This window comes from Rhinoraja longicauda, chromosome 23 (genome assembly GCF_053455715.1).
Source record: "Rhinoraja longicauda isolate Sanriku21f chromosome 23, sRhiLon1.1, whole genome shotgun sequence".
NCBI lineage: Eukaryota > Metazoa > Chordata > Chondrichthyes > Rajiformes > Arhynchobatidae > Rhinoraja > Rhinoraja longicauda.
This window is the reverse complement of record NC_135975.1, coordinates 36196442-36221229: the sequence shown is the minus strand read 5'-3', so window position 1 is coordinate 36221229 and position 24788 is coordinate 36196442. Positions and strand designations below refer to the sequence as shown.

The following is a 24788-nucleotide window of genomic DNA, read 5'->3' as shown; positions in this document are numbered from 1 at the left end:
CACTAATGGAAACATTCTCTCCACATCCACTCTATCCAGGCCTTTCACTATTCGGTACATTTCATAGAAACATCGAAAATAGTTTTCAATGTCAGTTGATGATCAAAGGAATTAAGTAATCCAATTTATCCTGCTCCTAACAATCAAGTGATGTTTATTGATTGAGTCCAAGTTTTAGTACAAGCTAGTAAGCTGGAAAATAAAAATTGTTATCTTATCACATTATTGTAACATAAGATGTAACTGTAAATGTTGGGTTGGTGCCATTAAAATGATCAAAGTGAACCAGTGAAAAATCAAGAATCATGTAATCTAATGTGAATCTTAAGGTGTATTTCAAGATGGACAAAAAATACTACCAAGCTATTTCACCAACATCCCAAAAACAAATGACAGTAAATTCATAGTTCAACAAAAAAAGCCCCAAATTTTACCTCGATAATATTTATTTCTTACCAGTAAATTATCACTGAGAAGTGGTATTGATGGATTAAACTTCATTTGAACCTACAAGAGAGATGTTTACATTTTTAAATCACTTCACATATCTTCATTATTATCGAGCAAAAAATGACTCCAGATTTACAACATGATTATAGTACAATATATTAGCTGCCCAATGTCATGTCAAGAACAAAACGCAAATAGGGCAGAGCAGCAGTAGAGTTGCTGCACGAAACCTGAAACTTCACAATCTTTAGACCAGAAACATATGCATCATCAAAGGGTAAAGATGAAACTCAGCAAATTATCAGTTACAGATTGGGTGTTTTCCCATAGACAAATGACTTGCTAGTGCAATGCAAGCAATGCTGAAAAGCCGATTACATTACCAACACCTGGCCTATGAATGTAAAGGTGGTTTTATAAGTTAAAATAGTACAATGTTCACCAATTCAGGCACATCATTTATCATCCATGAGCTTGTTGATACACTGCAATGTAACTGAGAGCTAACTCAGCACACCATTGTCAAATAAGTCAACATTTGCAAAATATAAAACAGAAAATGCAGGAAACATTCAATGGGTTAGATAGCTTAACAGAATTTATACTTCAATGTTAACTTTGTTTCTCTCCGCAGGCGAAATGTGGCCTGTGGAGGACATCCTCTATTTTCAGATTTATTTTATCAGTATTTTCTTTTTAGAATATGTTCCTGACGTTCAGAAACATTCACAACTGTTTATAAATCTATAAAACATTAATCAAATGCTTATGAATCAGCAGTCGATGAGCGTGAGGGGGGAGGGGCAGACTATTGCGACCCGGCGTGAGGGGACCGTCGTGAGGGACGCTGGGGACCCGCCGTGGGGGGACCGTCGTGAAGGGACCGCCGTGGGGGACGCTGGGGACCCAGTGTGAGGGGACCGTCGTGAGGGGACCACCGTGGGGGGACCGTCGTGAGGGACGCTGGGGACCCGGCGTGAGGGGACCGTCGTGAGGGACGCTGGGGACCCGCCGTGGGGGGACCGTCGTGAGGGGACCGCCGTGGGGGACGCTGGGGACCCGGTGTGAGGGGACCGTCGTGAGGGGACCGTCGTGAGGGGACCGCCGTGGGGGGGGACCGTCGTGAGGGACGCTGGACCCGCCGTGGGGGGACCGTCGTGAGGGGACGGCCGTGGGGGGACCGTCGTGAGGGACACTGGGGACCCGCCGTGGGGGGACCGCCGTGGGGGACGCTGGGGACCCGGTGTGAGGGGACCGTCGTGAGGGGACCGCCGTGGGGGGACCGTCGTGCGGGACGCTGGGGACCCGGTCTGGGGGGACCGCCGTGAAGAGCAATGGGGACCCGGTGTGGGGGGACTGCCGTGAGGGGACCGTTGTGGGGGGACCGTCGTGGGCGGACCGCCATGAGGGACGCTGGGGACCCGGTGTGGGGGGATCGCCGTGAGGGACGCTGGGGACCCAGTGTGGGGGGACCGCCATGAGGGACGCTGGGGACCCAGTGTGGGGGGACCGCCGTGAGGGACGGTGGGAGAACAAACGGGGACCCGGTGTAGGGGAGGGGGGGGCACTCTAGTTTTATAATCCTCTGCCCAGGGGATAAGCCTGCGTTTGTTTGTTTGTTTGTTCTGGTGAAGGCGCTGTGCACACGGCAACCAGCCAACCAGCCTGTCTTTTTCTTTTTTTCACTTTTTCACTTTTAATTTAATTTTAATTTCAAGTTTTTGCGTAACTTGTGTATTTTGACTGTTGGAAGACCAATTTCCCTCAGAGGATGAATAAAGTTCTATCGTATCATATCGTATGGTATCGTATGAATATAACCTTGGCTAAGCCTCCGTCCACCCCTCTTGCCCCCCACCCTCACCCTTGTTGTGTTTTTAACATCCCCCTAGACATCCCTCTCTCTGACTTAGAATGATCTGTCCTCAACAGAGGCCTCATCTTTGTACCTCTCCGCTCCCACCCCAATGAGCTCTGAGCTCTCCATTACGCAGAGCTTTTCTTCCATCCCCTCCGCCTTCGTGCCTTTCTATGGGATGGAGTCCTCACCACCCAGTGATGACACCTTCATCCCTCCCCAAAAGTCTTCCTCTTCTTATAAATGGCAATGGGTTCAATCTTTAAGGCACACCATTAGTCACATGCCTCCAGTCTGTAAAGCAACCTTCCACCACCACCCTCTGCTTCCTTCCATGAAGCCAAATTTGTTTCCAGGCAGCTAGCTCCCCCTGGATGCCATGCAATCTAGCCACATAGAGCAGTCTACCATGCGGAACCTTATCAAAGGCATTATTGAAGTCCATATAGACAACATCTACAGCCTTTCCCTGGTCTACCTGCATGGTTACTTATTCAGATTTGTGAGATATTCATTAAGCCACAACAAGAAACGATGTTCGGAGTGGTCTTGGTGGGCGAAGGGCCTGTTTCCACACTGTATTTCAAAACTAGACTAAACTAAAGGAGGGAAAGCAAAAAGAAGGAACTGTAGGCAGGTTAGCCTGATATAACAATGAAGAAAAATGCTTGAAACCATAAAGGACATGGTGGCAGAGCGCTAGAAAATTAACAGGAGAGTTGGCCAAAGTCAAACAGGGACTGATGAAAAATAAATTTTAAAAAGCCTTGTGTGTGGAAATCTAAAAACAACAGAAAATGCTGCACAACTAGAATGTGATGCAGCATCTGTGGAAAATTGAACAATTCTGATAAAGGGTTTATAACTGACAACTTTTACACTGTTTCTCTTTCCACATATGGTGCCTGACCTGCTGAGCATTTCCATAAATTTCTACTTTTATTTATGAAATGTAATTCAAATTAGACAAATTTGTTCAAGTTTTTAGAGTTTCCTATCAGCAAAACAGACAAGTATAAACCAATTGATGTGTTGTATTTGGAATTTCAGAAGGCATTCATTAAGGTGCCATTTAAGACATGATTCATTTAAGCACACTTTAGAAGGGAGGATACAGAGATACAGCGTGGAAACAGGCCCTTCAGCCCACCGAGTCTGTGCCAACCAGTGATTACCCAATACACTAACCTACGCACACTAGGGACAATTTTACAACTTACCAAAGTCAATTAACCTATGAACCTTTACATCATTGGATTGTGGGAGTAAACCAGTGCACCCAGAGAAAACCCACGTGGTCAGAGAGAACGTACAAGCACCGTACAGTCGGCAGCCGTAGTCAAGATCGAATCAGAGTCTCTGGCACTGTAAGGCAGCCACTCTACCATGCCACCACTGTGCGCCCCTTGACAATGCATAATTGTTGAGCCAATTAAGGATTTTTTATAGTTTTCACACAATGAAAAATGTTTGTAGTATTGGCTTGCAAAATGTACTTTCACATTTTTGGAAAACCCATCTTGGCACACATAATCCAAAATGCCTGTAGATTGACAAGTGCATAACTTTGATCCAGCGATACAAGGGTATCCAAATCCTTCTGCTTTACCACTTGGAGTGGGAGCTTCAAGTTCCCTTGTTTTTGCCAACCCATTACCCAACTGCAGAAAACCGTTGCTTTATCTTGAGATCTGAGAGAAAATGGTTTCACAGGTTCCTGTGGAAACATACTAGGGTCATGCTGCATAGAAACAAGCCCTTTGGCCCATCTCGTCCATGCCGACCACAATGCCCCATTTAAGCGAGTTCGATTTCCTATCCATTCAAATTCAAATAGCTTTTATTATTATTATAAAAATAGATTTGAACGAAATTGTCGTTACCATGCAGTCATAAACAATAAAGAGCACAAGACACACAATTACACAAGTTTAACACAGACAACCATCACAGTGATTCCTCCAGGCACACCCTCACTGTGATGGAAGGCAAAGAAAAGTCTTATCTCCTCCTCTGTTCTTCTCCCACGGTCAGGCAGTCAAACTGCTGCTTCGAGGCTCCCGACTTTTGGAACCCCTGCCGGGCGATGGAAGGTCCCAGGGCCGAACCGAGCAGGCCGATGAAGGTCCTGAGCCCCCACCGGGCGATGGAAGGTCCCAGGCCGAGCCACGCAGGGCGATGAAGGCCATGTACTTGGCCATGTACTTGGCCAAGTGTCTTTTAGTTGTTGTATTTGCTTCAACAGAATTTACAAGACACTTGGACAGGTACATGGATTAGAAAGATTTAGAGAATACTCCGGCAACTCCTTCAACATACCCATTACCATCTGAGTGATAAAGCTGGCCCTCAGGTTCGTATTAAATCTTGCACCTCTCACCTTAAACATATGTCGTCTTGTTTCTTTATACCCTGGGTAAAGTTTGATTATTGTGCATTCATCCTATTGATTCCCCTCATGATTTTATAATCCCCTATAATCCCCTCAGCCTTCTGTGCTGCAAGAAATTAAGTCCTGGTCTACCAAACCTCTCCCGACAGCTCACCCCCTGTCCTGGCACCATCCTGGTAAGTCTTCTCTGCATTCTTTCCAGCATATTGGCATTCATCCTTTAGCAGGGTGACCAAAACTGAACACAGTACACCAACATATAGTACAACTGTAGCATAACGTCCCAACCTCTGTACTCAATAGGCTGACTGGTGAAGGTCAATGATTCAAAAGCATTCTTGACCACCCTATCTGCCTGTGATGCCACTTGCAGGCAATTATGTACCTTTACTCCAAAGTCCCTCTGCTTTATGACACTCCAGGGGCCCCTGCCATTCACTGTGAAGATCCTGCCCCGGTTTGATTCCCCAAAATGCAACTCCCCACACTTATCTGCATTAAACTCCATTTGCCATTCCTCAGCCCACTTACCCAGCTGATCAAGAAACACCTGTTATTTTTTATAATCATCTTCACTATCTATAATACTACCCACTTTTGTGTCATCTGCAAACTAAATCAACTATAATCAACAACTTTTATAATGTCTTTGGCAAGGTATTGAAAGGCTGTCACCTATTTTCCAATTGGAAATGTGGTGAAATTCAGTTTCCATTGTGATCCTACCTATTGTTCAAACAACATAGGAATGATAATCTGGTGCTGACACGGGCTCATGACAAATATGCAAGCATCCACCATTTAATTCTCCACACTTTGCCCATCAGCAGAATATTGAAGTTTGCAACAGATGAGAAATTCTATCCATCAATGCCAATCCCAAAGATCAAATAAAAGAGAAGGACATGCATCAGAGAGACAGAGGTTTCTGCTCAGTTATTGTGACACATATCCGGAGACTAGCTCAGACATAACACAGTGGGTCATGCAGAAGATTCAATGCACATATGAACAGCAATGACTCTTCTTTGACATTAATGCAAGGGAAGAAGCAAACGTTGAGATCAGTAGCAGATTTATGAGCAACCTAACTGAATTCTCCCTGTTGCTAGCATTACAGCAGATGCCCACCAACAAAAGCATGCACATGAGGCATTGCCTCAAGGAGGCAGGATCTATCATCAAGGATCCCCACTATCTGGGCCGTGCCCATTACTTGCTGCACTGTCAGATTGGAGATACACAAGCTAGGTTCAGTAGCTGCCGCTTTCCGATACCCATCAGGGTCTTGAACTGATAGTACTACCCTAATCCTACCTTAGGAGTGGAATACTATGGACCACCATGGACACAACCATGGACTTGTTTTCTAATTATGTGTTTTGCACGATTGTCTTGTAATTGTAGTCTTTTTCTTTGTGCTATAATGCAGAATTCATGTAGAATTTTGTATAATTTATATCATAAGTGATAGGAGCAGAATTAATCCATTCAGCCCTTCAAGTCTACTCCACCATTCAATCATGATAATCTATCTCTCCCTCCTAACCCCAGTCACCTTCTGTCCATAACCCCTGATACCCGCACTAATCAACAATCTATCTATCTCTGCCTTAAAAAATATACATTGATGGCCTCCACAACAAGGAATTCCACAGATTCTCCGCGCTCTGATGAAATAAATTCCTTCTCATCTCCTTCCTAAAGGAGCATCCTTTAATTCTGAGGCTATGACCTCTAGTCCTAGACTCTCCCAATAGTGGAAACATCCTCTCCACATCCACTCTATCCAGGTCTTTCACTATTCTGTACATTTCAATGAGGTCCCCCCTCATTCTTCTAAACTCCAGCGATTGCAAACACTCATCACTGACAGACACCAGTTCATCTCCATTAACAACTGTAAATCCCCCACCGCTCCCCTCCCCCAAGGTGTCCTCCAAGGCTCAGTCCTTGGCCCCCTCCTCTTCATCCTCTACCTGTTCCCCCTTGGTCAATTAATCCGCCGTCATGGTCTCAACTTCCACTGCTTCGCCGATGATATCCAGCTCCTCATCTCCACCAAGTCAATCTCCCCCACCACACACCCTACACTGACAAACTGCATTACTGAAATAAAATCTTGGCTTCAATCAAACTTCCTCAAACTCAATTGCAACAAATCTGAAATCATCATCATTGGTCCAAAAACGCTCACCAAATCCACCCAAAACTTCATCCTCAACATTGATGGTCTCCCAGTATCCACCTCACCTCACATCCGGAATCTTGGAATCATCCTTGATCAAACCCTCTTTTCGACAAACACATCAAACACATCACAAAGACAGCCTTCTTCCACCTCAAAAACATTGCCCGTCTCCGTCCATCCCTCTCCTCCACAGCTGCAGAAACCCTCATCCACGCCTTCATCACCTCCCGTCTGGACTACTGCAATAGCCTCCTCTATGGCGCACCCTCAAAAATCATCAATAAACTTCAATACATTCAAAACTCCGCTGCCCGTCTACTCACACACACCTCGATCCGTGACCATATCACCCCCGTCCTTTATAAACTCCACTGGCTCCCCATCCCCCAGATAATCCAGTACAAAATCCTCCTCATAACCTACAAAGCCCTCCATAACCTGGCCCCATCCTACCTGACCGACCTCCTCCACAGGCACACTCCCACCTGCACCCTCCGCTCTGCCACTGCCAATCTCCTATCCCCCCACATCCGGACTAAACTCAGATCCTGGGGGGACAGGGCTTTCTCCATCGCTGCTCCCACCCTATGGAACTCACTACCCCAAACCGTTAGAGACTCCCCCACACTCACCACATTCATAACATCGCTGAAGTCTCACCTGTTCAGTACTGCCTTCAACCACTGAAGGTCACCGCACCTTCTGTCTCCTTTCTCTGTTCATTTATTTATTTACTTATTTATCTATTTATTCATTTCCCTATGTTCTCAAAATCTCTGTAAAGCGTCTTTGAGTATATGAAAAGCGCTATATAAATAAAATGTATTATTATTATTATTATTATTATCACAAGTTAACCCACTCATTCCTGGGATCATTCCTGTAAACCTCTTCGAGTTTGGCCCGTATCCCTCCAAACCTTCCTATCTTGGAGGTTTCCAAATGTCTTCTAAATATTTTTTTAATGCCTGCCTCAACTACCTCCTCTGCCAGTTTGTTCTATATATTCACCACCCTCTGTGGCAAGGCCAGCAGCAGAATCAAGGATGAGTCTCACCTTGGTCACTCCCTCTTTTCTTCTCCATCAGGCAAGAGGTACAGAAGTGTGAAATCGCATACCTCCAGGTTCAGGGACAGTTTCTTCCCAGCTGTTATCAGGCAACTGAACCCTCCTCTCAATAACTAGAGAGCTGTTCTGAGCTACTATCTACCTCTTTGGAGACCAACAGATTATATTTAATCAGACTTTACTGGACTTTATCTTGCACCTAACGTCATTCCCTTAATCATGTATCTTCACACTATGGATGGCTCGATTGTAATCTTGTATAGTCTCTCCGCTGACTGGTTGCATGCAACAAATGTTTTTTACTTACCTTGGTACACATGACAATAAACTAAACAAACAAAACAAAACCTATTTATTTGTTTCCCCTTTCTCCTTTCACCTATACTCCTTTCTCTGGCTTCACAACTTGCACTTCTTTCATCATTATGTCCTTATCCCACTTTTTATCTTTTCATCTCCGACCAACTCCTCACCTGTATCTATTTATTACTTACCAGACTTTGTCCTAATCCTACATCTCTTCCAGCTTTCCATCCCCCCCCCCCCCCCCCACACCCCCCCATCCCCTCCGAAACAGTTTAAAGAAGGGTCCCAACGTGAAATGTTGCCTATCCATGTTCTCACGCATAGGAAAGGCAGCAACCACCTTTGGAAGACTAACCAAGCGGGCATGGAAGAACAGGAAACTCACAACCAAAGCCAAGGTCACTGTCTACAAAGTTACAGTAGTGAAGCTTGGACGACCTATCAACATCAAGAGTAGAAATTAAATAACTTCCATTTTCGCTGTCTTCGCCGCATCCTGGGAGTTTCTTGGCAGGACAAAATCACCAACGAACCTGTCCTAAGTCTAACCAACATGCCTAGCATCCCTGCTATCCTCAAGCAGAAGTGCCTCCGCTGGCTTGGACATATACACAGGATGGACAATGGGCGTATCCCCAAAGACGTGCTTCATGGGGAAATTGCCAATGCTCGGAGACCAAGAGGAAGACCAAAGCTCCGCTACAAGAACACAATTAAAAGGGATGTGACGCTTCAACATCCACACTGACAACGGGGAAGCGGCTGCTGAGGACCGTGGCAGGTGGAGGAAGGACCTCCAGGCGGGCATGAAACATCACCACAGCAAGTGGTTCAAGACCCTGGAGCACTGGTGCCAACGCCGCAATATGGTCAAAGACGGCAGCCACGGACTCCCCAGAACAACGACCAGAGACGACCGCACCTGTGGAAACTGTGGAAGGATCTGCCTGTCACGGATAGGTCTAGTCAGTCACACAAGGAAATGTAACCACTGATGAAAAATCCCCCTCTCCAAGCAGGACAACACCAAGCCGTACCATCACCTCCCACAGATGGACGGGTGACAGAGAGAGAGTGTATGGAGGAACTGCAGATGCTGAACTGCTGTTACTCCAGCACAACATATCACTCACCTTCTTTGCATTCAGAACATTCCACACAGAATAGGAAGAAGCAAACAGATTAACAAAGACTTTCAGGTTTCTTAGTTAATTACTTTTCTTTTTAGTCTTCCATCAAGCTTTGAGGAGAACATAATTTCTCCCATGCCCCAAACACAATTTGCGTCACAGTGTTGCCTCAAGATAGAAGGTAAAAAATAAAGAAGATGCATAAAATGAACACAAGAAAATAGATGCAAAATTGTGGCATACCTTGGGCTCTGAAGGTCTGAAACCTCCCAAAAGTAAACATGGAATCTTTTCACCATTAATTATGACATGGTGTTCAGCAAACGCTTCTTCGAAGAGTCCCAAGTCCGTCAAAGCTCTCATCTGTTTCAATTGGTCAAAACAAAAATATGTACTCTGTGATGAATTTATAAACAATTGGACAGCTTAACTAAATCAAAGCAAATTCCAATTCACAATGTTTAGGAAAGCAGGAAGCCCTATCTTCTCTAAATGTTATAAAAACAAAGAGATGGTAAGCCATTAAATGAATTATTCACAAGTTCTATCACAACTTGTGATAGAAAATATAGATGCTTACAAAAAGAAGGATTCAATAAGGATTATTAGTCCTGTCCAAAAGCAATTTATTGACCAAACAATGAAAACATTTTTTTTTTAAAGATGGAGAAGCATTGGAAAAGTATTTTGCTTTGATATTCTATAAAGTCTGCTATATTGTTGAAAACTAAGAAATAATTTCCCAGCAGGTTACTGAATGCTCACTCATTAATATCTTTTCTTTGTACAGCATGATTTGTCCAATTAAACATATGAAGTTGCACGTAACAACTCTCGACGAGATTCAATTGTTCAATTGACCTCACCTTATTTCGTTACTGTAATTTGAGTGGAAAATCCAGAGAAGCTAACCAAAGCTTCTATGAGTGTTCTATATTTACACAAGTTAAAGAGAATCTCACAAAAAATGCATGCTTGAATGTCAGTACACTGGTAATCACTCACCTTCAATACTCTTGCTTCAATGGTCTTCTGTACATCACGACAGATTGAACTGACAATGTATTGGTAGAGTGTGAACAGTGGTAAAGCCTATCATACAAGAGATACATGATTAAAATCAAGCTTCTTAAACTGAAGTAGGCATCGATTCATTGGACATAATGTTAGCTATTAAAGACTGCTTGAACCCATTACCTCCTCTTTGCAGCGGGAATCATTGTTTTTTTATTTTGAATGTTTCTTTTGATTTACTGGTTTAGAATGACAGTATGTATTTTTGGAATTTATTTAATTTACTTATTTCACATATGCATTTAATTTTTTTAACTTCATTTGCTTACCTGCAGTTTGGCAGATTACCATAAAAATACCTCCCACCGCTTCCCACCAAAGTGCCATGTGAGAAATCACAGGCATTTCTTGATCAAACTTCTAAGAAAATACTGGTACCCCATGAGCACAGGCAGCTCAAAATGAAACTTTATTGACATCTGGAAAACATGTTAACAAAGCAGCTACTCTATTGAGAGCCGACTGAGGGCAATGTATAAAAAGAGATTCAAAGTCTTTCTTGGAACATCCCTGAAGAGTTTCCACATTGACAGAACCGAGAACATCAAGTATCGGATCATCCCATTTGGCATTTAAAAAAGTGTTTGTGCAAATCAGGAAGCTGGAATGGAGGAAGTAAAGAGAAAATGAGAAATTTGAAAATCCAAAACCACTGATTCTACTGCATCCCATTTGGAGTATTGCGTACAGTTCTGGACATAAGCAAGGATATCGAGACTTTGGAGAGGGTGCAGGTTTACCAGACTGCTGATTTTTCCCATGTAGAAGAGATTTACTGTAATGTTTCCTGGGAAGAACATTTTAAAATTATTGTATAGATTTACAAACTGAGGGTTTTCTCCTTGAAACAGTGGAGGCCAAGAGAGATCTGACAGAGATATTTAAAACCGTGAAGGATCCAGAGAGAGTAGCAACTGTTCCCACTAATGGGACACCAAGAACGAGAAAATATATAACAAAGGAGATTGGCTAAAGAATCTAGAGTGACACTAAGAAAGACGATTCTGCAGGGTTAGGGTGTGGAATGCACTACTTTTACTGGGGCTAGCGGGCAGTTTCAATCATGCCATTCTATAGGGAACTGTATGAGGACTGTGCAAGGATATGGAGAGGAGTTGGGAAATGGGAGGAGCTGGATTGCTCTGACATACAACCAGCAGGGGTTCATTGGGACAAATATCTCCTTCCATGGTGTAACTTGCTATGATCCCTTGAAACAACAGACATAGTTCCAGCTGTGCCATATTCTTATTATTTTGGTCAATGCTAAATGAACAAGAACTATCTCAATAACAAAATCATTCTTGACAGAGGAACGTTGAAAAAAGCAGGTCAGACATGCCCAGAGACCCAATTGGAGGAGCAAACAAAGGACTCATGATTACAGATTCTACCTCCAGTTCTCAGGAGCATTTTAAAATCTTGGCATTCTTGTAGCAGGTAATGTCTATTTGTGATGGCAAACAGGATAAGTTACAGCAATGGAGATTTGGATGAAAGTTGTTAAATGGGGTGAAAGATAGATGCGGTTAGTTCAAAAAGGTTGAGAGAGTTTATTACAATCCCATTCAGACAAAATATACTATGACCAGTACCATTTCTGTATCACACCAGAGCAGAAATCTGCTTGGAGAGATTGAGAGTGAAACAGTACAGGTGTCTAGAGGGTCAGGGTAAGACGTTTAGTGCACAGGGTAAGAGAATCTGAGGAAGAACATTTTTATCCACAGGATAGTCGTCAAGTCAAGTCAATTTTATTTGTATAGCACATTTAAAAACAACCCACGTTGACCAAAGTGCTGTACATCAGTTCAGGTACTAAGAACGAACATACAATGGCACACAAACATAACAGCACATACGCAAACAGTTCACAGCGCCCCCTCAGAGGGCCTCAAACGTTAGGGAGTAGAAATAGGTTTTCAGCCTCGACTTAAAGGAGTCGATGGATGCGGAATTTCTGATGGGGAGAGGGATGCTGTTCCACAGTCTAGGAGCTGCAACCGCAAAAGCGCGGTCACCCCTGAGCTTAGGCCTAGACCGCGGGATAGTGAGTAGCCCCAAGTCGGCCGACCTGAGGGACCTGGAGATAGAGTGGTGGGTTAGAAGATCTTTGATATGGGGGGGGGGGGGGGGGGGGGGGGGGGGGGCAAGCCCGTTTAGGGCTTTGTATGTGAATAGGAGGAGCTTGAAGTTGATTCTGTACTGTACTGGGAGCCAGTGGAGAGAGGCCAGAATCGGGGTGCTGTGGTCCCTTTTACGGGTACCCGTCAGGAGTCTCGCTGCGGCGTTTTGGACCAATTGCAGGCGGGACAGGGATGATTGGCTGATCCCAGTGTATAGGGAGTTGCAGTAGTCTAGGCTGGAGGAAATGAATGCGTAGATGATTTTTTCAATGTCATCAAATTGGAGGAATGGTTTGATTTTAGCTATGGTACGAAGCTGGAAGAAGCTGGCTTTAACACAGCGTTGACTTGCTTGTCAAACTTTTATGCAGAGTCAAATATCATGCCAAGGTTTTTGACATGGGGTTTGACTAGGGAGGATAGGCTTCCAAGGCTGCCTGTTATTGTTTTGATGGAGTCGGGGGCCGAATAGGATGACCTCAGACTTGCTCTCGTTTAGTTGAAGGAAGTTCTGTGCCATCCAACATTTTATGTCCTCAAGGCAGTGCATGAGGCTGATTAGGTGGACTCTGGAACACTGCCTGAGAGGGTGCTGGACGTAAAGTCTCACACATTTAAGAATTAACAGATGATCACTTGAACGATTAGGGTCCAAGTACTCGTAGATGAGATTACTGTAAATAGTTACTTGAGGGGCAAGATGGATATGGTGGGCTGAAGAATCTGTTTCTCCACTATATGAATCAATGAAATATAGAATTGAAAGTCAACAAACTCAAGAGAAACTGAAGATGCTGGGTTTGTTTTCCTTGGACAAGAGGAAGCTGAGAGGAAACATGGTAAGAAGCCCACAAAATTATGAGAGGCATAGATAGGATAGTTTGTGAGACATATCTCCATTACAGGTCATATAAAGCCAGAGGCATTAATTTAAGGTGAGGAATAAAAAAGACACAAGCTCAGGCTTTAGTCTTGGAACATAGAACTTTAGTCCAAAGGACCAGAGAGAAATGCCAGATATGACTAAACCCAAGATTTCTTAATGTCAAGATGTTCATAAACTATTTGCAGCAGTTGTTGGAGGTGGGGACGGTAGAATAAAAAGGTGGTTTTCAGTCGAGAAGAAAAAGCCTAGAGGTTATCTTTAAAATACTGGATGATCCTTAAAAACTGGAATGATGAGAAAGACCCCAAAATATTACAAAGTCCAGCAGATCCAGTCAGACAGGGTCAGACAGCATCTCGGGAGAATTTTAGAGTAAGTCAGGGGAGTGGAAAATGTGAGGTGGTTGATGTACCGCCTGCAGTTGGAAATGAAAAGGTCTAATGAAGGTAGATGGCCATCTTGGGTAGTCCAAGAGGAGGGGGTCCATTGGAGATGAGAGAAGGGGTCATCACTGGGGGGGTGAGGACACCTTCCCATGGCAAAAGGCTCGGTAGCGGAGGCAACGGAAGTAGAGCTCCACATCGTGACGGACCCGGACCTCGGTGAGGTGAGGGCGGAGGGGAACAAAGGCGAGGCCTCTGCTGAGGACAGACCGTTCTGTATCAGAAAGGGGGAGGTCAGGGGGGATGGTGAACACACGGCAAGGGTGGGGGCTGGGGTCGGATGAGGGCAGGTGAGAGATGGAGGCCGAGGCGATATCTGCTGGGTGTTCAGAGAGGAGGGGGGCACAGCTCCCCTCATGGGTGAGGAGGAGCTAGGGCCACCTGGCTAAAGGGGGAAGGGGTGACCCAGTGGAACCCCTACTGAGGTTCCCTGTAGGAGGGGGGGGGGGAGAGCAGTGGGACCCAGCAGTCAGGCCCCGTGGTGTTGGCTCTGCATCGTGGAGGCTGAAGTCTGACATCAGTCTGAAGAAGGGTCTCGACCAGAAACATCACCCATTCCTTAGATCAGTCTGAAGAAGGGTCTCGATCCAAAACGTCACCCATTCATTCTCTCCTGAGATGCTGGCTGACCCGCTGAGTTACTCCAGCATTTTGTGTCTACCTTAGATCCAATTGTTAAATTGTGGACCAAAGATGTCCAAAACTGCAATTTTAAAATTTGAGAATATATCATTCACTTTTTCCAGTACCTGTCCATTAGTGGCATAAAGATAAGGGAGAGTGAAGAAGACATTTATCAACTGTGATAACAATTAATGCATTTTTATTTGCATTTTGCAGGTTACAACAGCATAAAATATTGCAATCGAGCGATGACTTTAAAAATTATAATGCATAATTAAGAAAGCAAATACTCAATTTTTCTAGAATGTTAATTGTCAAGTAACTTTTGAAAGGTTTCAATACAGTTAAAAGAACTTTGCGAATTTAAAAATTTTTTTTTTCGTACCAATAGGTTTTGCTTTGCAGCATGCAGTTCATTAAGCACGAAGTTTATACATCCCACCACTGTCTGTACATCAGCTCTGAAACGGTCTGAGAAAAGGTCGATCCCAGGAATGAGCTCAACAACGTCACAATCAAGTCCGATTTCATATGTCGCATATTCACGGTCACTTCGTGGGTGTGGAAGAGTGGTTCTGAGCAGGCCCTGGAATGATATATTTATATGTTGTTGATCACTTTTCACAATACTGACTGTCTGCATTAAATTTATTCTCACAATGTTTTGCCTGGATGGCGGAACCATGCAAATGGAAGAGAGACATTAGAGGTCTGGAGATATAGCGTGCAAACTGGCCCTTGGGTCCGCACCGACCAGTGATAACCCTGTGCACTGGTATTATCCTACACAATTAGGGACAATTTATAATTGTATCGACAATTAGGGGCAATTTACAATTTACGATTTTCACAGGGAGAACGTACAAACTCGGTACAGATAACACCCGTAGTCAGGATTGAACTCGGGTCTCTGGTGCTGTCAGGCAGTAATTCTACTGCTGCACCACTGTGCTATCCTTATCATCAGAGACCCACACCACCCTGGCCACACACTCATTTCATTCCTGCCATCGGGAAGAAGGTCCAGGAGCCTGAAAACTGTAACATCCAGGTTCTGGAACAGCTTCTTCCCTACAGCCAGCAGGCTATTAAACACCACAACCTCAAATAAGCTCTGAATTACAATATACTATTATTGTTATTATTGCGCTACTATTGTTTTTTGTGTGCACATATGTGTGCATATATATATATATGTGTGTGTGTGTGTGTGCGTATTTGTAAGTATGTGTATATATACACACTGGACCTTTTTCTTTTCTCTTGTTTATTATATTGTTCGCAGTGCATAATGTTTACATATTCTGTTGTGTTGCAGCAAGTAAGAATTTCATTGTTCTATCTGGGACATGTGACAATAAAACACTATTGACTCTCTCTCTCTCTTGACTCTTATGGATGCCCTTTTGAGGATGAGGGAGTCACAGTGGAAACAATCCCTTTGAAGTGCTGACAAAAGAGAGGGGAAGGTGTCTGATGGTTGATTCTGAATGGAGGTGGTAGTAATTGCAAAGAATGATCCATCAGGAGGTTGGTAGGGTGGAAGATACCTGCAGAGCTCTGTTCTTGCTCTGTCCAAGAAGAGAAAGGGCAAGATCATAGGCGCACAAAATAGATGAGATGCAGCCAATTATTCTGACCACAGTGAAGAAAGAAGGAAGTCATTTCAGATATACGTCTGCAGAATGTTTGACCACTGCAGCAAACGTAAAGGAGATTTTGGAACTAAAAGATGGAATATATTCCTTACAGGAGGCAAGATGGATGGAAGTATTTGGATTAAAATCCATCTACCATTTCTCAGCACATTTCAACAAAACTGACTTAGAGCGCCAGAGACCCGGGTTCGATCCTGACTACGGGTGCTGTGTGTACGGAGTTTGTACGTTCTCCCCGTGACCTGCGTGGGTTTTCTCTAAGATCTTCGCTTCCCTCCCACACTCCAAAGACGCACAGGTTTGTAGATTAATTGGCTTGGTAACGTTGTATTAATGTAAGATTGTCTCTAGTAGTGCTAAAGTGCGAGGAATGCTGGTCGGTACGGACTTGGTGGGTTGAAGGGCCTGTTTCCGTGCTGTATCTCTCAACTAAACTAAACTAAAGGTTTGTAATACTCCCCCAACAGAGTGTCAATACCCTTTTTTCTTCCTAATCTCTACTCATATGGCCTAATTTGAGGAGCTCTCGAAGATATCTTTCCTGACTGCTGAGGTAATGCATGTTCTGACCAACCGGTCAATGCCATCTCCATTTTATATTCTCCTCCTCACCCCCCAAACTCCACCACACCTCACTGAAAAGTGCACACACCACGACACTTGGATGCCAGTTCTACCCAACTGTCACAATCTCCCTCAGTGATGGCAACAACATCGTAATCCCACGTGCATTGTGCTTAGAAAATAGGTTATTTTTTATGGGCTTAGAAATCATGCATATACCTTAAAGAAAAAACTTGATAAGATGCAGCAATCAATTCTGAATTTGAGGTCCGAGACTGTAATCAACCTAATTCACAAGAACAGAGCATTATTAAACAAAAGACAAACTTATGGTGAAGCGTTCATAACAAAGTGGAATACTAATAACAGTTCAGTAACACAAAAATAGTGTCTATCTTCGGTTTAAACCAGCATCTGCAGTTCCTTCCTACTAATAGCAGTTCTTTGGTTATGGAACATCAGAAGGAGGAATTGAGCTCAGATTGCCAGTCACATCTTCCGCTGCTGTGTGCTGGGGCAGAAGGGGGAAGACTGTGGACACCAATCAGATTAACAATCTCATCAGGAAGGCTGGCTCCATCCTGGGGCCACAGTTGGATTCATGGGAGGTGGTCTTGGAGGGGAGGATGCTCCTCAAACTGCGAAGCATCCTGGACAATACAGCTCACCCCCTCCATGGCACACTGGTCAACCTGAGGAGTTCCTTCAGCAACAGACTGGTTCCACCATGAAGCAGGACAGAACGCCACAGGAGATCCTTCTCCCTTGTGGCTATCAAACTTTACAACTCCTCCCCCTTCTGTCATGGGGTAGACGGAGACTGACTCCCTCCCCTCCCCCCCCCCCCACCTCCCCCCACCCCCACCCCAATCTTTGCACATCTCCCAAGCTTTCCACTCATCACTTTAATTTAATGTTTCATGTATCTTGTGTTTTTATGACTTTTGGCAGATCAATTTCCCTCCTGGGATAAATAAAGTTCTATCGTATTGTATCGTATCGTAGAGGCCTCTTAAATTCCTGCCTCCGTCACCTCCAGTCGGCTCATGCCAGGTACCAACTGCTTAGTATACAAGTTTTATCCTTCAACTCCTCGATAATCTTTCTCCCACTCACCTTAAACAGTCACCTCTTGCATTGGGCAGGCATGCAATAGGAAACAGACTTTGGCTATCCACCCTATCTACATTTCTCATAATTATAAATACAGACTATGTTGTGGGGAGGTTGTGTTCCTAGAAAACTTTCCATATAACAATTTGACCTTAATGCAAGCTGCCTTTTACCATTTAACCCCTCATACCAAGGAGATGCGTTACTGCAAAATATTTTTACTCTCACATCAAACCATTTTATCAGAGATGTTGGAGCACTGTTATTAAATAGCTGGAGCCAACAGTAAACTCAGTGATTGGACAAGGCTCGTCGATTAGGAGAGGGTTTAGTAAGTGTGAATATCAAGAAATGGGAAAGGATTGGAGGTTCATGGGAGAATATGGTGCAGAAGGAATTCAGGGTAAAGCAAGGTGACATGGTGAAAATGTAGTGGAGGGAAAATGTAGGTAGAGGAGCCAACATTTACTAATAAAAACATTATTTCTCCATCGCTGCTCCCACAAACTCTGGAACTCACTACCCCAAACCGTCAGAGACTCCTCCTCACTCACCACATTCAAAACATCACTGAAGTCTCACCTGTTCAGCACTGCCTTCAATCACTGACCGTCACCTCACCTTCTTTTTCCTTTTCTCTTCGTTTACTTATTTATCTATTTATTTTCTTTTATGTTTTAGTAAACCTTGTAAAGCGTCTTTGAGTGTTTAGAAAAGCGCGATATAAATGTAATGCATTATTATTATTATTATTTCCCCACGGACAAAGTCATGCTGACTGTCTCTTATCAGTCCTTGAATACAACACAAAGAGCTGGAGTAACTCAGCGGGTCAGGCAGCATCTCTGGATGGAATGGACAAATTATGTTTTTGGTCGGGACTCGAAATGCCAGTTGTCCATTTCCTCCAGAGATGCTGCCTGACCGCCAAGTTACTCTAGAACTGTGTGGTTAATTTGATACTTGAGCAGTTCCCTAAGTCTCTTATTGATGCTTACCTACAAATGCAAATAAAATCCTGTCTCTCAGAATCCCTCCCAATAACTTTACCACCACTGATATAAGGCTCGCCAACTTATACCCTCAGTGAAAAGTGTTAGGGTATTGTAATGGCTCAGCTGGTAGAGCTGCTGCCACAGAACTCTTGCTAAAAAGTTAAAAACTTATCTCTGGCATTGTCTTTACGGAGTTGGTTTGCTTTCCTTGTGACTCTGGATTTTCTTCAATTTTCACCCACATTCCAAGGACGTGAGTTGATAGGTTAATCGGCCACTGTAAATTGATTTTGGTGTATCAGGCAAGTAGCAGAATCCAGAGGATGTTGATAGGAATGTGGGGAGAATAAAATGGGATCAATGTAAGATGAGTGTAAATGGGTGCTTCATGATCAATGGGGCTCAGTGTGCTAAAGGTCCTATTTCCATGATGTACGGTTCCATAACTTAATCTCTCCTCAGAGCGGCATGGTGGCGCAGAGGTAGAGTTGCTGCCTTAGAGTGCCGGTGACCTGGGTTCGACCCTGACTACCGGTGCTGTCTGTACTGAGTTTGTACGTTCTCCCAGTGACCTGCGTGGGTTTTCTCCAGGATCTTTGGTTTCCTCCTACACTCCAAAGACGTCCAGGTTTGTAGGTTAATTGGCTTGGTATAATTGTAAATTGTCCCTCGAGTGTTTAGGGTAGTTTAAGTATGCGGGGATTGCTGGTCGGCGTGGACTCGATGGGCTGAATGACCTGTTCCACGTTATATCTCTAAACTAACCTAAACTAACTCTATGACCTCATTTTTTTCCAACAAAACATATGACAGAGGAGTACAGGCACATATAACCTATGCGGCAATTTGTAACTTTACTCCTAACGATCAAAACAGTAAAAAATAGTTACTTTTTTTGGCCTAAATCTAGCTGATTGCCCAGTTGCTAAACACTAACTCCCCACCCCTTCCCACATTGACGTTTTTGATCTGGGCCTTCTCCATTCTCAGAGTGAGGCCCAGAACAAATTGCAGGAATAGTACCTCAATTTTGCTTGGGCAGCTTACACCGCAGCGGTATGAATATTGACTTCTCGAACTTCAAGTAACCCTTGCTTTCTCTCTCTCTCCATCCCTCCCCCTTCCCAGTTCTCCCACCAGTCTGGCTGCTTGCTTCGTTGTTACCTTCTCCCAGCTAACAATGATCTATTCTACATTGTCCTTGATCTCCACCGTCTTTGATGTCTCGTTCTCACACTTCCTTATCTCTGTATCTCCCCCTGCTCCTTCCCTGACTGTCTGAAGAAGGGTCTCAACCCGAACCATCACCCATTCCTTCTCTCCAGAGATGCTGCCTGTCCCGCTGAGTTACTCCAGCATCTTGTGTCCATCTTCGGTTTAAACCAGCATCTGCAGTTCCTTCCGACCAAAAAAAAGTTACTTTTTGCTTATTACGGAATAATGTAATATGTGTGGGTTTGTCATACTTACTGAGCTATTTTTGCAGATAGGATTCCAGCCAGCACACAGCCCCAGATACCAGCGCGCTGCAGTAGTGTTTCACTGAAATCTTTTGAATGTTTAAATGAAATGCCACTGCTTTCCATGTCTTGCCAGTTATTGATAAAGTCAGTCACATTTACAATTGCATCAATTGCTTGCGTCCAGCATGTAAAAGCCTTCCTGCAAAATATATATTTTCCTCTTATAGGCAAGTAATAATCTCATAAATATTAGCATTCAAATCCTTGCACACAGTAATGACGGCTGGTCTCCAGGACATTGTTCCTGATGACAAAGAAATGTTTGTTGTCCGCACAATTCTCAGATTCCCAGTACCCTTGCTGATGTGAGTTCCAACTAACCTCTTATGGCCCCTATCCTGCTTGTTCCTTATATTTGCAAATATCACTTCTTTGCCAGTTGTTAGCAATAGGCCTGAAAATTACCTGGGAACTCAAGCCCCGTGGAAACAACTGAAGGACAGAGAGAAAAAAAATACAAGTTGAAGAATGGGACAGAAACATAAAAATACAAACTAGAGTAACAACCAAAGGGGGAGGATAATCTGAGCGAGGGAGGGATAAAGGAGTATTCACAATGGAGCAAGAGGTGTGAGCCACAAACAATGGTGGAGGGACGGAGGGATAGAGGGGAAGCCACACAAACTAGTAAAAGGGTAAGGCAAAGAGGGACGAAGAGGGCACTATTAAAATGGGAAAGAAGGAAAGACGCAAGAGAGGAACATATAGGTGCAGTGCAAGGAGGAAGAATGGGAGCAACAAACTCAGAAGGGAATTGGGAAACACTATCAACAACTATTACTGGGAGAAGGAAACAGGACAGATGGATGAAAACAGAAATAACCATCTAAATATACTTGAAAAGCAATAAACTCCAAAGGATCGGCAACTGAAATAAAATCAGAGAAACCTAGAATACTCAACAGGTCAACCTTTCAGTTCATGATCATTTATAGGTTTTTCTCTCCACAGAAGAGGCACAAGTTGCTAAATATTTCCATCATTTTCTGTTTGGAACCAGATGTACTTCACACTTGATGCTAAGTGAGTATATTTTGATGGGCACACTTTCATTCTACAGTTAAATCTCAGCCGTAGTTAGCTAGACCAATGTTAGATATTGTTAACTTGGACTCAATCCTCTTAGATTAGGAAAATAAAAATTCCCATTGATTTACCACCCCACCCCTCCAAGAAGACAAAATATGGCACATTTTAGTTGTGGCAAATGTGGGTTGCCAAACCTCCCAGAATGTCCAAGAATTTGTGAGAGATACAATGGTTCAAACATGTAACACTGTTGCCTCAACGCTCCAGTGCTACCTTTTCAATCCCAACTTCCAGTGCCATGTGGTGTTTTCATATTCCCCCTGTGACCAAATGGGCTTCCCCCTGGTGCTCCAGTTTCCTCCCACATCCCAAAGACATGGCTGGTGGTTTAGTTTACAATTCTAAATTGCCTTTAGTAACACTTTAGGTAAGTGTTAGGGGAGTCAAAGTGGAGTTAAAGAGTGAGAGAGTCATATAACATGGAAACATGCCCTTCAGCCCAACTTGCCCAAGCTGACCAACATCTCCCACTACACTGGACTCACCTGTCTTGCCCCATAACCCCCTAAACGTATCCTATCGGTGTACCTATCCGAATATCTCTTAAACGATATGATGATATAATGATATATGTCTCAACTACCTCCTTCAGCGGCTTGTTCCATACACACACCCCCCTTTGTGTAAAAAAAGTTATCCCTCAGGTTTCTATTAAATCTTTCCCCATCAACTTAAACCTGAATCTGCAATAACATATAACAGACATATAACAACTACAGCATGGAAACAGGCCTGTCCGGCCCTACCAGTCCACGCCGACCATTCTCCCTGACCTAGTCTCATCTACCTGCACTCAGACCATAACCCTCCAATCCCCTCCTATCCATATACCTATCCAATTTACTCTTAAATAATAAAATCGAGCCAGCCTCCTCCACTTCCACCGGAAGCCCATTCCATACAGCCACAACCCTCTGAGTAAAGAAGTTCCCCCTCATGTTACCCCTAAACCTTTGTCCCTCAATTCTGAAGCTATGTCCCCTTGTTGGAATCTTCCCCACTCTCAAAGGGAAAAGCCTACCCACGTCAACTCTGTCCGTCCCTCTCAAAATTTTAAAAACCTCTATCAAGTCCCCCCTCAACCTTCTACGCTCCAAAGAATAAAGACCCAACCTGTTCAACCTCTCTCTGTAGCCTAAGTGCTGAAACCCAGGCAACATTCTAGTAAATCTCCTCTGTACCCTCTCCATTTTGTCGACATCCTTCCTATAATTTGGCGACCAGAACTGCACACCATACTCCAGATTCGGCCTCACCAATGCCCTGTACAATTTCAACATTACATCCCAACTTCTATACTCGATGCTCTGATTTATAAAGGCAAGCATACCAAACGCCTTCTTCACCACCCTATCCACATGAGATTCCACCTTCAGGGAACAATGCACAGTTATTCCCAGATCCCTCTGTTCCACTGCATTCCTCAATTCCCTACCATTTACCCTGTACGTCCTATTTTGATTTGTCCTGCCAAAATGCAGCACCTCACACTTATCAGCATTAAACTCCATCTGCCATCTTTCAGCCCACCCTTCCAAAAGGCCCAAGTCTCTCTGTAGACTTTGAAAATCTACCTCACTATCAACTACTCCACCTATCTTAGTATCATCTGCATATTTACTAATCCAATTTGCCACACCATCATCCAGATCATTAATGTAAATGACAAACAACAGTGGACCCAACACAGATCCTTGGGGCACTCCACTAGACACTGGCCTCCAACCTGACATACAATTGTCAACCGTTACCCTCTGGTACCTCCCATTCAGCCATTGTTGAATCCATCTTGCAACCTCACTATTAATACCCAACGATTTAACCTTCTTAATCAACCTTCCATGTGGAACCTTGTCAAATGCCTTACTGAAGTCCATATAGACAACATCCACAGCCTTGCCCTTATCAATTTCCCTGGTAACCTCTTCAAAAAATTCAAGAAGATTAGTCAAACATGACCTTCCAGGCACAAATCCATGTTGACTGTTTCTAATCAGGCCTTGATTATCCAAATAATTATATATATTGTCCCTAAGTATCTTTTCCATTAATTTTCCCACCACAGACGTCAAACTAATAGGTCTATAATTGCTAGGTTTACTTTTAGATGCTAGGTTTACTTTTAGAATATTTTAATTTTGGATAACTGTCAGGTTAATATGGCGTTCAAATGACTGATTGGTACAAAATTACCTCCTCTTTTCTCGAAGGAAGTGAAAATTCCCTTGTTCATGAAGGGCTTGTGCACACAAATCGTTCAGGCCATTTGATCGAAGTATGTCTAATTGATAAGATAACAAATCAGATACATTTTATATGAACATGTCAGCAGATTGTTAAACATTGAAAGATAAATGTCATTCACATTAGGGTTATTTATTATACCTTTTTACCAACACAATTCCACTGAAATATCATTGTAATTCTCCATTTACGTAATGGGGAAGGTCCATTGGAAGATAATGGAATTTGCATCACCAGGACGGACCTCCCAACATTTGATTTTACAAATTCAGAATTTTGATGACCAAAATTCAGAATTTTACATCAAAATTCATAATATGGCACGTAATGCAACTTTTCAGGAAAGAAAAATGCGCGTATGTGTCACGTGTGAAAAACAACTATTATTTCCAACAGTCTGCAGTTCTGCAGAGGCGAGTACAGCGGCGAGGCGAGGTGAGTACAGCGGTGGGGCCGGGCGAGTACAGCGGTGGGGCCGGGTGAGTACAGCGGTGGGGCCGGGTGAGTACAGCGGTGGGGCCGGGCGAGTACAGCGGCGAGGCCGGGTGAGTACAGCGGCGAGGCGAGTACAGCGGTGGGGCCGGGTGAGTACAGCGGTGGGGCCGGGTGAGTACAGCGGTGGGGCCGGGTGAGTACAGCGGTGGGGCCGGGTGAGTACAGCGGCGAGGCGAGTACAGCGGTGGGGCCGGGTGAGGACAGCGGTGGGGCCGGGTGAGTACAGCGGTGGGGCCGGGTGAGTACAGCGGTGGGGCCGGGTGAGTACAGCGGCGAGGCGAGTACAGCGGTGGGGCCGGGTGAGGACAGCGGTGGGGCCGGGTGAGTACAGCGGTGGGGCCGGGTGAGTACAGCGGTGGGGCCGGGTGAGTACAGCGGCGAGGCGAGTACAGCGGTGGGGCCGGGTGAGTACAGCGGCGAGGCGAGTACAGCGGTGGGGCCGGGTGAGGACAGCGGTGGGGCCGGGTGAGTACAGCGGTGGGGCCGGGTGAGTACAGCGGTGGGGCCGGGTGAGTACAGCGGCGAGGCGAGTACAGCGGTGGGGCCGGGTGAGGACAG

The 24788-nt window shown here is 44.3% G+C and overlaps 1 protein-coding gene across 1 annotated transcript in view; it reads right to left on the bottom strand.

The window, feature by feature from the left end:
* Nucleotides 1-24788, bottom strand: part of cfap54 (cilia and flagella associated 54) — a 300159-nt gene that overhangs the window by 99333 nt on the left and 176038 nt on the right. Inside the window, exons 43-49 of the mRNA XM_078420057.1 lie at nt 23685-23772; nt 20350-20541; nt 16991-17057; nt 14935-15135; nt 10402-10488; nt 9640-9759; nt 457-507 (exon numbers count right to left, since the gene is read on the bottom strand). Coding sequence (XP_078276183.1) covers nt 457-507; nt 9640-9759; nt 10402-10488; nt 14935-15135; nt 16991-17057; nt 20350-20541; nt 23685-23772 — 806 coding nt within the window. The remainder of the gene's footprint in view (nt 1-456; nt 508-9639; nt 9760-10401; nt 10489-14934; nt 15136-16990; nt 17058-20349; nt 20542-23684; nt 23773-24788) is intronic.